This window comes from Miniopterus schreibersii (assembly GCF_964146895.1).
Source record: "Miniopterus schreibersii genome assembly, chromosome: 17".
Classification (NCBI taxonomy): domain Eukaryota; kingdom Metazoa; phylum Chordata; class Mammalia; order Chiroptera; family Miniopteridae; genus Miniopterus; species Miniopterus schreibersii.
Window position 1 is genome coordinate 44,070,704 of NC_138117.1, and position 14,420 is coordinate 44,085,123.

At 58.1% G+C, this 14,420-nt stretch overlaps 1 protein-coding gene across 12 annotated transcripts in view; it reads left to right on the forward strand.

Annotated features, from left to right (window-relative positions):
- Positions 1 to 14,299, forward strand: part of MROH1 (maestro heat like repeat family member 1) — a 57,016-nt gene extending 42,717 nt beyond the window's left edge. For 8 of the 12 annotated variants that reach the window (XM_081116534.1, XM_081116542.1, XM_081116540.1 and 5 more), the window contains 13 exons: positions 556 to 708; positions 4,483 to 4,637; positions 7,549 to 7,714; positions 8,237 to 8,433; positions 10,840 to 10,977; positions 11,450 to 11,564; positions 11,979 to 12,125; positions 12,321 to 12,509; positions 12,940 to 13,095; positions 13,170 to 13,304; positions 13,387 to 13,489; positions 13,563 to 13,628; positions 14,045 to 14,299. In XM_081116534.1, coding sequence (XP_080972660.1) covers positions 556 to 708; positions 4,483 to 4,637; positions 7,549 to 7,714; positions 8,237 to 8,433; positions 10,840 to 10,977; positions 11,450 to 11,564; positions 11,979 to 12,125; positions 12,321 to 12,509; positions 12,940 to 13,095; positions 13,170 to 13,304; positions 13,387 to 13,489; positions 13,563 to 13,628; positions 14,045 to 14,130 — 1,806 coding nt within the window. In that variant the 3' untranslated portion in view covers positions 14,131 to 14,299. The remainder of the gene's footprint in view (positions 1 to 555; positions 709 to 4,482; positions 4,638 to 7,548; positions 7,715 to 8,236; positions 8,434 to 10,839; positions 10,978 to 11,449; positions 11,565 to 11,978; positions 12,126 to 12,320; positions 12,510 to 12,939; positions 13,096 to 13,169; positions 13,305 to 13,386; positions 13,490 to 13,562; positions 13,629 to 14,044) is intronic. The other 4 variants (XM_081116545.1, XM_081116537.1, XM_081116544.1 and 1 more) reach the window with 2 other exon arrangements.
- Positions 14,300 to 14,420: the final 121 nt, after the last annotated feature.

Below are 14,420 nucleotides of genomic sequence, written 5' to 3' on the forward strand. Positions count from 1 at the left end.
ACTTCGTGGTTGGGATCAGACTTGTTGATATTTCACCACCTTTATGCTTTCACATCTGGTACCCAATGTTGTGTTTTCCTTCAGCCTTCATGCTGCTTAATCTGCCTTAGCTTCTGGCTGCTCAGTTGTGCTCAGGGGAGAATGAAAGGAGCCCATGGCTGGGCTGGTGGGGGAGTGGAGGGTCCTGTTGGCCTCTGGCTGGGCTGTCTAGGGTGGGACCTGTTGCCCTCTGCTCTTGACTGTCCTAGAGAGTTCCAGAGTGGCTGCTCCTCCAGGGCCACTCCCAGCCCACCCCAAGTGTCAGGGCCCTGACTACCTTCCAGGGGTCCTCAAAAGGCTATACCCAGAGCCTGACCAGGCTCCAGTGGGGAGTTGGGGCTCCTGTGAAAGGGCCACAGCCCCTAGCACCCCAAAGGAGCTCCTGAGAGCACTGGGCCAGGAAGAGAGTGGGGAAGCTGGAGCAGGGACCTGAGGTGGAATGGTGCTGGCCCCTCCCAGAGAGGCTATGTCCGGAAGCCCTTCCACTGTTCTTTTGACACACAGACCTCCTCCTAGATTATTGCGAAGCGCCTCCCACCAGATCAGCTCATCAACCTCTTGCTTACCTTGTTTGAGAGCCTGGGAGACCCTGACAAGAACTGCTCCCGAGCTGCTACCGTCATGATCAACTGCCTGCTGAAGGAGCGGGGCAGCATGCTCTTGGAGAAGGTTGGCATGGGCTGGTGGGGCAAGGTGGGGCTGGATAAGGTGGGGCTCCCTGCTCTGCGGGGTTTGACCCTCACTGCTCTGACCCCTTTCCTTGTGGGCCTGATAGAGACAAATTCTTCTCTTTTGTTTGAGGATTGAGGTTAGAATTTGGCAAAAGTCACTGCTCAGAAAGTAAGGTGAGCAAAGGAAAATGCACTGAGCGGCGTAGAACTGGAAGCTGGTTAGGTCTCAGGCCATGAGGGTACCAGGTGCCTGCACAGAGGGCCCCACAGTGGGCTGGCCCCAGAGAGGCTGCTGAGGTGCTGCCAACCCTCACACACCACCAGCTCCACATCCTCTGCTGGCATGCGCGGGTGGCTATCCCCAAACTTGTCCCCAAATGTGCACTGGCTCAACTCTGGGTCAGACATGTGAAGCGACAGCTGAATGGAGGTTGGAGGCTCCAAGGGTCAGGTGGCTCCCAGAGTGCGTGGGGTGGATCTCTTTCTGATGGATGTGCAATGGCTTTACATCAGTTCATGCATTTCTTACACACCCATACTGGCTACTCCAACATCTTCTTTTGTGAGGATACCAGGCTTTGGCCTATTTTTCTTCTGGGTTGCCTGTGCTTTTCTTACTGATTTGCAGCAGTACTTTATATAGTGTAGACAAAAGTTTTGGTTTTATTGTTGCTGACTTGTAGGAGTTCTTTGTATGTTCTGGATATTAACCCCTTGTCAGGTATATGATTTGCAGATATTTTCCCCTATTCTGTATATTGCCTTTTCGCTATGTTGATTGTGTCCTTTGATGCATAAAAGTTTGACATCGCACCATGTCTGTTTTTGCTGTTGGTGTAGTGTTCAAGAAATCATTGCCAAATACAATGTCATAAAACTTTCTCCTGTTTTCTTCTATGAGTTTTATAGCTTTGGGTTCCCCCTATTGGTAAAGGTAGGTGCCCCACGTACTAAGCTGGCTTCTGGACTTTTGTGGGAAAGGCTGTGAGCTGCCTCCTTCCCAGCCCAGGTTCACAGACAAGTGGTGTGGTGTTCCTGCCTCCGAGGCTCATCCTGGAGCAGATTTGCCACTTGCCACTCAGTCTCAGTGTAACGTTGCCTCTAGTGTCTTGTACCTACAGGGGTCATGACAGGCCACCATTTCCTTTGCTGCCCTGAGAGACCTTGGCAGGGGGACCTTGGCAGGAGGACACTTCCTCTGATATTGAATCAGAAAATGTGGTCCTAGCAAGTGACATGCGACCCATGACCATAAAATAGAGCACATCGTAAAATACAGAGGGCAAGGCGGGGCCGCTCAGCAGGCTCCTCCCCTCAGTTGTGTAGGGAGTAGGAGAAGGGCCTCTTGGCCTGGAGAGGTGGACAGGAGGCCAAGGCAGTAGGAGGGAAGAGACCCCGCTGAAAACAGAAGGTGGAAGGAAAATGGAGCCACCACTGCAGAACATTTTGGCAGCTCCTCAGAGTTCAACAGTCTCCACAGGATCCAGCCATCCCACCCCTCAGTATGACCCTGGGGAGATTGAAACATGCCCACAGAGGCTTGTGCACAGGTGTCACAACAGTACCATGACAGCCAAGTAATTGGGACAACCCGAATGTCTATCAATTGATAAGTGGATAAACAACGTGTGCCCATCTGTACAATAAAACTTCATTGGCAACAGAAAGGCATGGAGCACTGACACTCTGCAACATAGGTGAGCCTTGCAAACACAGCAAAGTGAGGGGAGCCAGATACAAAAGGCCATGTAGTGTCCAGAACAGGCAAATCCAGAGACAGAGTGTGGATCAGTGGTCACCAGGGGCTGGGAGGGAAATGAGGGTGTGAGGCTTCTTTTGGGGGTGATGGAATGTTCTAAAATTGATAGTGGTGATGGCTATACAACCCTGTATGTATGCTGGCAACCACTAAGTTGTATGTTTACCGTGGGTGAACTGTGTACATGTGGGTTACACCTCAGAAAGGGAAAGATCCCCCCATAGTCTCTGGGAGAGGTGAGCCTGGAACACCCTGGCAGGCGCAGTGTACAAAAAAAGCCCCACACAGTGGGCAGCCACCACACAGGTCCCTGTCCTGGGACTGGGTGGACCCTAGTGTGGACAGCAGCCAAGAGCCCTCCACATCCAAGTGCCAGGACACTGTTGGTACCATTCACTGATGCACAGATTCAAGCTGCTCCAAGCACCAGTGGACCCTGTTGGAAAAAATATGCCAAAGCAAAGAAAATACTAGAGAAGACAGGTAAACCCACTGAACCAATGAGAAATACCTGTGACAAGACAGCGCTCAGGGAAAGAGCCGACATCCAGAGAAGCAAAATGCAAGTGAGAAGGGGAAAGAGTGGGTTCACTGACATTTGAGAAAAGGGGGTGTCTGACCAGAGCATCCCAGGCACTGAGGCCTGTCGGAGTGGACAGCTGTCTGAAAATGTTGGTTGGTCTTGACTCTGATGCAGACAGATGGCTGAGTGCAGTTGGCCCAGGACCACAGGAGTGACTGAGTGCTCAGTTAGGTGTCCACTCACAGTCACCAGCCTGCGTGACTTCAGGGGACAACAGCCCTCCTCACTGCCAAGAGCCCAGGAGACAGTGTGTGCCTGTGTCAGCAAGGAACATGGATGGCAAGATCCCTACAGGTCTGTCTGCAGACGTCGCAGCACTGGCAGGCTGAGGAGGGAGACCCTGGCTCCACCTGTGCAGGAAGCACACATCCTAGTTCAGTACCTCCTCCTGCCAGACCACCCAGACTAAAGCAGAGGGCTATGGCCAAGAGGAAGAGCCTATGGTGGCTGCAGGAGTCCCAGACCCATCTGGTCCGGGAGACATGGCTATGCCTAGGTCCTTGAAAGGGGGACATGGAGAAAGAGCTAATCCCTGTTCTGTACTTGAGGTGTCAGTATGTTCACAAACCCTTTGAGAGAGGGAGTGACAGTGGCAGCACCTGGCCTTGAGGTTGGGGCTCCGGCCTGCACTGGGGAGGACCCCACACCGTACACTGCTTGTATGAGCAGGTGGGGGCTGGCCTGGGAGGTTCTATGCCTGAGCCACGGCCAGCCCCTTCTTGCTGTCCTATCAGGCAGCCTTGCCCGGGACCCAGAAGTTGGCGGAGTGCACGGTCTGCCAGCAGCCCTGTCCCAGGGACCGTGTCCCTGCAGCTTTTTCTCCTCTGTTTTCACCTCAGACTAAGGTGTTTTCTAGGTGTGCAGTACGGCAGCGGGGGTGCCTGTGGTTGGGGACGGCACTGCCTTGGGTACAGGGACCCAGAATGATGAGGCCATGCCTGTCACAGGGCCTTCAAGCCATGCTGAGCCCGCTGGAGGCCAGTCAGGGTGTGGAGCTGGATGTGTTCCCGCCCACCAGCCCCATGGGCCCTGAGGAGGCTCCAGGCTGGGGGACGGCTGCCTGCAGCCTCGCCCTGGTTGCCCCATCTCTGGCTTCTGCAGTGGGGGTCATGGCCCTCCTTCTCCTGCCCTTCTCAGTCTGGGGATTGATTAGTCTCCCTTTCTGTCCTTCAGCCCCCAGCCCACTGCCCACCTCCTTGGTCAGACCTGGCGATTGTGTGGGCAGCCCATACACCAGAGGCTGGGTCTCCTTAAATAGGGTGCTCCACACACCCCAGAGGGCACCAGGCTGCCTCCTCTGCCACATCTGCTGAGGGGCTCTGCAGCTCTGGGGCTGCCCTCCCCATGGCCCCATATGGATGGCCCCTGGCATGGGTGCTCCCCAGGGCTGTCCTGCTTCTGGGTCTGACCAAGGTGCCTAACCCCCCCAGGTACCCGAGATCATAAGCGTGCTGCGCTCTAAGCTTCAGGAGACCCGAGAGGAGCATGTCCTACAGTCCGCACAGCACAGCGTGTACATCCTGGCATCTCAACACTGCGTGGCCGTGGTGTCCAGCCTCCTGGGCAGCCCCCTACCCTTTGACAGGTACTGGGTGCCTACCAGCCTGCTGGGGTGACACCAGGCACAGGGGTCCCTCCTACCCTAGTGTGGTGCCCTGCGCCCCCAGCCCCTCCCTGCCTCTGTGCTTGACGACTCCTTGTGAGAGCCAGGGAGATCCCAGGCCCTAGGCATGTGGGAGACACCCCTGCCCCAGTGTCGCTGTGCCCTCCTCTGTGTGCTGGAGGCTGCCTCACGTTTCAGTGGGCACCTGGGCTCACTATCACGAGCTGTGCCATTCACTTCTCCTGGCCTGTCCTCTGCAGGGTATCACCACTGTCTGTGAGCAGACCCCTAGGGCCTGGCCCTCCCTTCAAGCCAGGAAAGGGTTCCCATCCCCCATGTCGTACTCCCAGTCCCATCAGTGCCCCATCCTGCCTGTCTGCCGCCTCCTCTCCCGCAGTGGCCCTCCGGGTGGCCGTTGCTGTGGTCCCAGGGCTGCTGGTGCTGCCTTTCTATGCTTTCGCCGTCATTGGTGGAGGCCCACTGTGTCTTGGAGACCCCGTGCTTTTTGAATTTTGGGCCATAGAAGCCTTGCTTTTGCACAAGCTCCCTGGGCGTCACCTGACGAAGCGCCTCTCCTCACTGGCAAGGCCTTTGCTCATAGGTGCGTCTTAGCTGATCACTTGCCTGGTGGCTCCTCTACCATTGTGACACTGCCAGCACCCTCTGTCCTTGCGTGGTCATCACACCGCTTTTCCATCTCAGGGCCTGCGCTTTCTTGCTGATGCAGTTGGGCCTGAGTCCAGTCTTATTTTTTCTGTCTTACCTGCCTTTTTTCTGTATCTCCTTCTTGTCTCTTTTTTAGATTGACGGGGTCTTTTTTATAATTTCCTTTTTTCCACTCAGTTACTTTTTTTGCTTCTGTTCTTTTAGTGGTCATCCTAAAAATGAACATGTGGGCACAAGGGACGTACCTGCATGGCGCCTCCCTCCAGGCCCCTCCACACACCACCCGCATCACCGCAGCTCCGGTGGTCCCTGCGGTGGTATCTGTGGTGGTGTCTGCAAGTGGCTTTGTTTATCCCTTTCCTTCAGTTTTTGGGGGCATCACTCACAGGGGGCCTGGAGGCCCTCACTGGGTCAGGCGGTGATGTGGGGGATATGGTGGATGGAGCCCTGAGGGACGTGCTGTCTCTGGCACACACGAGGTTGCTCATTCCTTTTGGCCACATGGCCTTCTGTGGGCACGCTGGTTCTGGCTGGAGTGGGCTGTCCTGGGTCAGGGTTGGCACATGCAGCCCTGCCCCACATCTCACCTGCCACCTATTTTTGCACAGCCTGTGAGCTAAAACAGGTTTTACACCTATCAGTGGTTGGAGGAAATCAAGAGCATAATGTTTCATGACATGAAATCACCTGAAGTTCGGGTCTCAGTGTCAAGGAAGGTGTTATTGGGCCCAGCACTCCCACTCGTTCCCACAGCAGTACCCATGTGGATGGGCTGCCCAACTGCCCACTGTCCATGTACCTGCAGTGTGTCCTCTCCGTCCTGGTCGGCATATGTCTCTCCACTGGGCCACCTAGTTTTTGCACCTCACTCTGCATCTCAGCCCCTCACTTTCCTCCCATTTGAAGTGCATCCTCCAGGATTTCCTTACTGAGGGTCTGCTGCTGAAAACACTGCACTTTGTTATTTGAAATGTATTTGGGTTTTGGGGGGTGGTGGTGGTGTGTGTGTTTTTTAAGAGAGAGTGGAAGGGAGAGGGAGAGAGAGAGAAACATCGATGTGAGATTGAAACATCCATCGGCTGCCTCCTGCCCCCACCGGGGATGGAGGCTGCAACCTGGGCATGTGCCCTGACTGGGAATCCAGCTGGCAACCTTCTGGTTCACAGGATGATGGCCAACCACTGAGCCATACCAGCCAGAGTCTGAAATGGATTTGCCAGGCCGCCTTCTTGACTATTGTTTGCAGTGTTTGGAATTCTAGTTTAGCAACTTTTCTTTCCCTGTGTGTAAGAGGACGTGCTGTCTCTCGCTCCTGGCATCTGACTGGAGCTCTCTCTGAGGGATGCCATGTGCTCTTCTTGGATGGGCAGGAGACATCCCTTGTTGCTGACTTGTGTGTGTTCCAGGTTGGGGCCCATGGGTCCTTTTTTTTAAAATCTTTATTGTTGAAAGTATTACAGATAATCATTTTCCCCCCAACCCCCAGGTGGACCTCTTCACTCCACTCCCACACCGTCACCCCGGGGGTTCTTTTATTATGCTGGAAGTGCTGAGCTTCCTGAATCCGAGTCAGTGTCTGGCATCAGTTCTGGATACTTTCCAGCCTGCTCCTCTTCAGGCTTTCTTTCTGCTTCTCAGGTGCAGGTCAGTGTCCATAGACCTGTCTCTGGTTCCATCTTCTGGACCCTACCGCAGCCTCTCCCTGCGCTGGGTTATGCTGATTTCTTGCATCTGTCTTCCAGTTCACTGTTTCTCTCTTCTCTGCACATGTGTCCACCGAGTGCAGTGCTACGCTTCATTCCTAAAGAGCTGTTGGTTCTCTTGTCTATTTTTAGAATTTCCAGCTCTGTCAGGTATTTGAAGTTTGTCACTTCTCTGTACACACATTAACATTAAGCACAGCCGCTTCCTATGTGTCTGAGCACCAATGTCTGCAGGCTGCATCTGCTCATTTCACGTACAGACTGATTTCCCATGTGCCTGGTCTCTGGCCATGTGCTGCTTGCTGCTGTGGGACAGGTGTTCGTAGGTGCCTCCGGGAACCCCTCTCACCACCCCACTCAGCCCTCTCTGTTTATGGACCCCTAGGGTCAGAGGAGGGGTGAGTTTAGATCTAAGGTCAGGGCACCATTTCCTGCCTGGCTAGAGTTGAGTCTGGTGGGCATGTGTGGGGCGTGGAGCTGGGGCTGGCAGTGGCCTCAGGTGACCATCCTCTCCCCTGCTCCAGCCTCACCTGTACCCTGTGGCGGGCAATGGCGGTGGAGCCGAGCCTCAGCACACAGGTCCTGGAGCTGCTCTTGGAGAAGATGAGCAGAGACGTCCCCTTCAAGGAGAGCCGGGCCTTCCTGCTAAGCAGCTCCCCCGACCGCGTGGCCACGCTGCTGCCCCTTGCGGTGAGTGCTGGCCCTATGCTTCCTTCTCTTCACTGGCGGGACGAACCCACAGATGGCTGGGTACCGCCCCACAGGCACCTGGTAGTTGACTGGGACCCCAGAGCCAGTGAGCTTGGAGCCCAGCCTCATAAAGGCCCTGCAGGTGTTGGTCCCCAAGGGAGACCACTCTGTTTCATCCTGTGGAAACAAAATAAACCCAGCTTGGCAACATCTTCAGCAGTAAAGCAGCTGTGAGAATTCCCTCCTCCTCTCTGCTAAGGAGTCAAGAGCAGATGGTCGGGGGCTGTCTCTGGGTGGCCATATGGCCCCTGAGCCTGCCTCCTGCCCCAGAGGGCCCAGCTGGGCAGCCCCGGATTCTTATTCTCCCTCCGAACCCAGACCTCTGGTACACACAGGGCGCACACTGACGGGCCGTGGGCTAGCCTGGATCCTAGGAAGCAGGGACCAGCTTTCATACTGGCCACCCTCATTATACTTGGCCCCAAAGGGAGGGGTGAGCCTGAGGTGGTCCCTGTCCCCCAGGCCACCTGTGCACTGCACGAGATCATGTCTGCTCCAGCATCCGGGCCCGCGGTGATTGAGCTTTACCCTGAGCTGTTTGCTGGGCTGCTGCTGCGCATCAGCTGCATGGTGGGCGTACAGCTGCCCCGGAACCTGCAGGCCAAGGAGCGGAGGGCCGCCAGCTCAGTTCTGGCCTCCAAGACCCTGGATCCCTGCAGGTAACAAGTCCTCACCTCCTGCCTCAGCGTCTTTGTGTGAGCACAAAGCATGTGGTGTGAGCTCGCTGCATGGCGTGCCTCTGGTGTGTGTGCACCAGGCCTCAAGGGTGAGTTTGTGCCTGGGAATCACGCCGCCTCTGGTGACATCCGAGGGCACCTGAGGCCACTGCCAGCCCCAGCTCCACGGCCCCCACATGCCCACCAGACTGCGGCTGGGAATGCAGCTTTCCTGGGCTGCCCCCCTCACTTTCTCCTGGAAGTCTGGGACAGGGACTGTCGCGGAAGCCACTGCAGGTCTCTGGGGCAGTGCTGGCCTCAAGATGGTGGGCAGGAGCTCTTTGGGGATGGTCTGGGGTGCTGTGGGACCTGCAGGGAACCATGCCTCCAGCACAGCCTTTGCAGCTCAGTCCTCCAATCCTCTTCAGACAGAAACGCTGCAGTGGCCTGACCACTGTCCCAGGTCAGCCACTGGCCCCAGCCTGTGCATGCACTTCCCCTAGGCTCTCATGGGGTCCTGGGGTCTCTGCCAAGCAGGTGTTGGGTCCTGGCAGGAGACCAGGCACAGGCAAAGTCCAGCTACTTGCTGAGGGCAGGGGTTACAGAGCTTTAGCAGCCTGCCTGTCCTGGTCCTTGGGGCCATTACCAGGCCCAACACACTGGCACTTTGGGGCTCCCTCCAAACAGACACCTGGGGCCGCAGGGTGAGTACAGGAAGCTAAGTGACAGTGAGCCCAGGTCACTTCTTTATCCATCCCAGGTGTCTGGAGTTGGAAGTGCCCCTTGGTTGGGACACATGGGGACAGCATCACTTCACCCACCCCCACTGCAGGGCTCCTCCACCACAGGACCAACTCGTAAAGTCTGGAAGAGGCTGCATGCCAGGGCTTGCCCGGCTCTGCATAAGCCAAGTGGAAAATGTGAACAGACCAGAGGACACTAGCCCAATGAGCCCTGGGCCTGCCGTGCCGGACTCTGCCCCATGGCCATGAGCTGTGGGGGCTACAGGCCGCACACCCCCACCAGGGGCCCCTGGGCTGTATCCCTGAAGTGGAACATGAGCAGAGCCAGGCACTGGGTTTGGCTCTGACAGAGGCTGTCAGCCAGCGAGTCAGACCCTTGCAAACGCCACATCCACAGAAATTCCAGGCAGCAGGCAGACAGGCAAGGGAGGCACCCTCACTTAAATTGTTCACATTCTCCCAAACCAGACTGGCGCCTCCATTTGTTGCAGCCAAGAGCCGCCCAGAGTGCTGGTCTCAGCCTAGAGCAGGGTATGGGGCTGACCCCATGGGCCTGGCCCTGCTGCTGCCCTGGGCATCTGCCCAGTGGCCATGGTGGCCTATGAGGGAAGCCCCAGCAATGACTGGGCCTTCACTGGCTCCAGGGACAGCAAAGGAGACACAGCAAGAGCCACCTTCCAGTGCTTTCTCTCTGGGGAGGGGCTGTAGAGGGGGGGTGTTTGCTGACACTCAGCGAGGGTGACCATGGGGATGGGATGGGCCAAGTGCACTGGGTTGTGTCCACACTGTTGGGCTGAAGGAGGCCAGTCAGGTATGCTGCCCCCTGGCCCCAGCCTGTGTAGGCACTTCTGGTGGGTGTCTGCCCTGAGGCCAGGAACTCCCAGGGGCGAAGCCTCGTTCACACACTTCTGTAGGCCAGTGTGAGGTGACCACTGTGCAGAAGAGTGTGGGTAAAGGGGGGCTCCCTGTGTGGTTCTGAGGACCCTGCCAAGCTGTCTCTAGGCCACAGGCTTTGCTGGGAGGTTCTGCCAGGTGTAGAGCCCACACTGTTCTCCCCAGACCTTGTCTTGAATGCTTCTGCCTGAGTTGGGGGTTTATCCAAGCAAGAGGAGCTGACACTGAATTCCAGCTGGGCCCTGTAAGCTCTGGCCCCTCCTATGGGATTCTGGTTGGGGCAGCAGGCAAGGCCCACACCTGCCATCCTCCAGCTGGCTCAGCTGGTGGACAGAGTTGGACACTCTGCCAGCTGCTCCAGCTCTTGGCTACCATGTGTCCTGGGAGCAGGGTTCTCTCCATGACTTACATAGCAGCCCAGTTGATATCTGGGAGTGGGCTGGGCCTTTTCTGCTGTCCCTTCCCCCAGGGCTGTGAAGTCTCCTGGGTGGGTAAGGCTGTGCATATAGGAGAGACAAGGCTTGAGGTGCAGAAACAGGCTTTGTGGGGGTCCAGGCCCAGGAGTGGGGGACAGGTGCAGTCTTCACAGCTCACCTGAGACCAGAGAGTCCATAGCTACCTGGCTGTGCCCTGTGCCCAGAGTGGGGTAGGGGGAGCTGAGGGCCTGCTTCCCACAGGGGGTAGCTGGCAGGGTGGGAGCACTCAGCTCTGGGACTCGTGTTTGGGGGTCGGGGGGGTGCAGAGCTGAGTGCGCAGCCACACGCCCCTGCAGCTCAGCAGTGGATGCTCTTCGGGCTGTACTGCTCCGGGGCGGCAGCGAGGACGTGGTACAACGTGTGGAGCTGGAGGGAGGCTGGGAGTCACTGAGGACCACCATAGGGCACGAAGACGGGGTCGCCCAGCTGGCCAGGTAAGCACTGTGGGCCGGCTCCTGTATAGGCAATGTCTAGGGGCTCTGGGACCTGCAGAAGGCCCAAACGAGGGACTCCCCCAGTGGCACAGAGCTTCCTGAGTCTGTGGGCCCAGCCTGAGAGCAGGTATATCAGTGAGGGCCCACATGGGGCCTGCCATCTGGCATTTGGAAGGGGGGGGGGGGCACACGACAGCTGCTCACTTCAGGTTGTGTTGGGGTTGGTAGCTGTCCTGGAATTGGTGGTGGAGAGAGGCCCTGCTGTGGAGGCGGGGCAAGGTGGGCTAGGAGGGGTGCATCTGAGGGGGAGGAAATGCAGGGACTGGCATCTAGGCACACAGGCTCATAGGGCAGAGGGCTTTGAAGTGCAGGGATGAAGTAGAGGCACCCTCCCGCCCCTGATGGAGTTGTCCCAGGGTTGGCTTGGGTGGCCCAAAGCCCCACCTTTGCATGGTGTGGCCTCCTTCCCCAGCGCCATGGCGAAGTTTGCGGGCCCCCGGCTGCCCCTGGTGATGAAGGCGCTCCTGTGTGCACACAGCAATGTGTATGAGGCCCAGAGGGTCACCTCCACAGCCTTCCTGGCTGAGGTAGGCGCTGCTTGGTCTGGGTTGCTGCCAGGGGCCCAGCAGGGTGGGGCAGCTCCCACAGACTGGCACTGACCTGCCCAGCCAGAACCATCACCCAGCCCCCACTTGGTGCTGCAGCGCCCTGGGCCACACCTGCTCTGTGCCAGTAGAAGCCTCAGCTGGACCAAAGCACTAACAATGCTGAAGATGTGCCCAGGGCCATGCCACAAGAGCTGGGGCTGGGGCTGGGGCCAGGTTGGGGAAGACGATGAGGGGTGGCTTGAGCATAGCCTGGCCCTCAGCTGACTTTTGCAGCATCCACCTCACAGTGGCCTGGGAGGAGCTGTCGGGTAGCTGGTGCAGCCCTGAGGGAGGCCAGGCTGGTGTGGTGTGAGCCCCTGGGGGAGCAGGAGGTCACAGCACCTCTGCCTCCAGCTGCTCAACAGCAATGTGGTGAACGACCTGATGCTCCTGGAGTCGCTGCTGGACAACCTGGCAGCCCGGCAGAAGGACCCGTGTGCCAGTGTGCGGCGGCTGGTGCTCCGTGGTCTGGCTAACATCACCTCTGGCTCCCCAGATAAGGTGAGCCAGCCAGCCAGCCGGCCCCTCTGGAGCCCTGAGATGGACAGTAGGACTGTGGTGGGACCCACAGGCAGGTGTAGGGGGGCAGGGATGTGCATGGCAAGCTTACAGGGTGGGGGGCTAGGTCATTCTGTGAAAGAACAGGCACCAGGGCTTGGTGACCTGGGGACACAGCTGAGTGCAGGGTGTCCCCAGGTGCAGACTCACGGCCCCCAGCTTCTAACAGCCATGATCAGTGGGCTGGACGACGGGGATGACCCACACAGCCTGGTGGCCCTGGAGGCCATGGCGGGCCTGGCGAAGCTGCTGGGCCTGGTGGAACCTGGGGACCTGCGCCCGGTGCTGCTGCACACAGCCATCCGTATCCGACCTTTCTTTGACAGTGTAGGCTGGGCAGGGACAGGGGTGGGGTGGGGTGGGGTGGGGTGAGGGGGGGTGTTGTACACCCACTCCCAGCCAGGCTAGCCTGGCACCTGCTGCCTGGCCCTCCTGCCTCTTCTCTGAGCCTCAGCCCTTGCTCCTGGGGTCTCAGCAGCTGTGCCTTGACACTTTTGCTTCCTCCTCAGGACCAAGGTCCTCCAGAGTGTGGATTTGGCCTGGGGTAGCTCACAGTGTGTTCTTGGCATTGGCCTCCCCACCCCCGGGTCTTGTCCCACCAGCATCTTCACTGCTTCAGGTGCCCTGCCAGTCAGGCCCGTGGCAGGTGGGGCAGTGTCCATAGCACGGGGACAAGGATGCATAGGGAAAGGGCCTAGGGCTAGTGGTTGTGCAAGGCTGGGAGCATCCTGTGGGGTGATGCCTGTGTGCCCCCCAGGAGAAGATGGAGTTCCGCTCTGTGTCCATCCGCCTCTTTGGGCACCTCAACAAGGCCTGTCATGGGGACTGCGAGGATGTCTTCCTGGAGCAGGTTGTCAGTGGGCTGGTGCCCCTGCTACTGCACCTGCGGGACCCCCAGGCCCCCGTGGCTGGTGTGAGTAGCCAGTGGGGGATGGGTGAGCCAGGCGGAGCTCAGACTTGGCATGGGAACTGAGTGTCACACTGCAGGCCTGCAGGTTTGCCCTGCGCATGTGCGGCCCCAACCTGGAGTGTGAGGAGCTGGCAGCTGTCTTCCAGAAGCACCTGCAGGAGGGCCGTGGCTTGCACTTTGGGGAGTTCCTCAACACAGCATGCAGGCACCTGGTGAGGGGTATGGGCGGGGCAGGGGCAGGGGCATGGGTGTGGCCCTCATGGGGTGCTCCTGACTGGCTGATGGCCTCTGCAGATGTGCCACTTCCCGGACCTGCTGGGCCGCCTGGTGAGCACCAGCCTGTTCTACTTCAAGAGCAACTGGGAGGACATCCGTGCTGCTGCCCCCATGCTCACAGGTGAGTGCCCTCCTTGCCGCCCCTCCACTGAGGCCTGACCCTCATTCACCCTGACCCCAACCCATGCCCGCAGGGTTCCTGGTGCTGCATGTGGAGCCCCAGCATCGGTCACAGGTGGACCTGGAGCAGCTCATTGCTGGTGAGCAGCCTCCACCCCCTATGAGGTCAGGGGCCCAGAAGCCCCCACCACCCCCACCTGTCCAGCTGCACATGGCTCCCACTGACCCTGTGGGCACCAGGGGGGACTAAGTGATTTTCCTGGATTTCAAGATTTTTTCCCTGTCACTGGTGACCTCATCGTCTCTAGTAATTCACGGAAACTTCCTAACTGTTCCAAAAGAGCTTAAAAAACACTAAAAAAGGAAAAACTATCTTTCCGTTGGCTCCTGAGCCCTCCCAGCAGAGGCCTGTCTTAGGAGGATGGTAGGCGTGCTCCATGGGGTCCTGTGCCAGGAAGGGGGTGGGACGAGTCCTAGCACGGCTGAGCGGGGACCCCAGCTCAGAGTCAGTTCTTGGAGGGCCATGGAGGCGCCCCACAGCAGCTCTGTCCCCCAGCCCTGCAGCTCCTGCTCAAGGACCCAGCCCCCACAGTGCGCATGAAAGCTGCTGAGACACTGGGCCGCCTGGTGAAGTTCGCCTGAGGCTCCTGCATGATGCCCCCCATAAGCAGCACCAGCCAGGACCTCTGAGACGGTCTGAGGAGCTCCTGCCCCTGGCCCACACTGGGGACCAAGCAGCACAGGGCAGTCTGTGCCCCCCACCTTGATTCCAATAAAGCAGTTCACTCCTAAGCAGGTGACAAGAAAGTGCAATGCCCTGGCCTTTCCTCATGGGAGAGGTCATCTGATCTCCCCCACTCCCTACTGGGAAGACTGAGTGAGGGTAGTGGGGGTAGCTAGTCAGGAACCCAAATTCAAGGTAACACCACTAG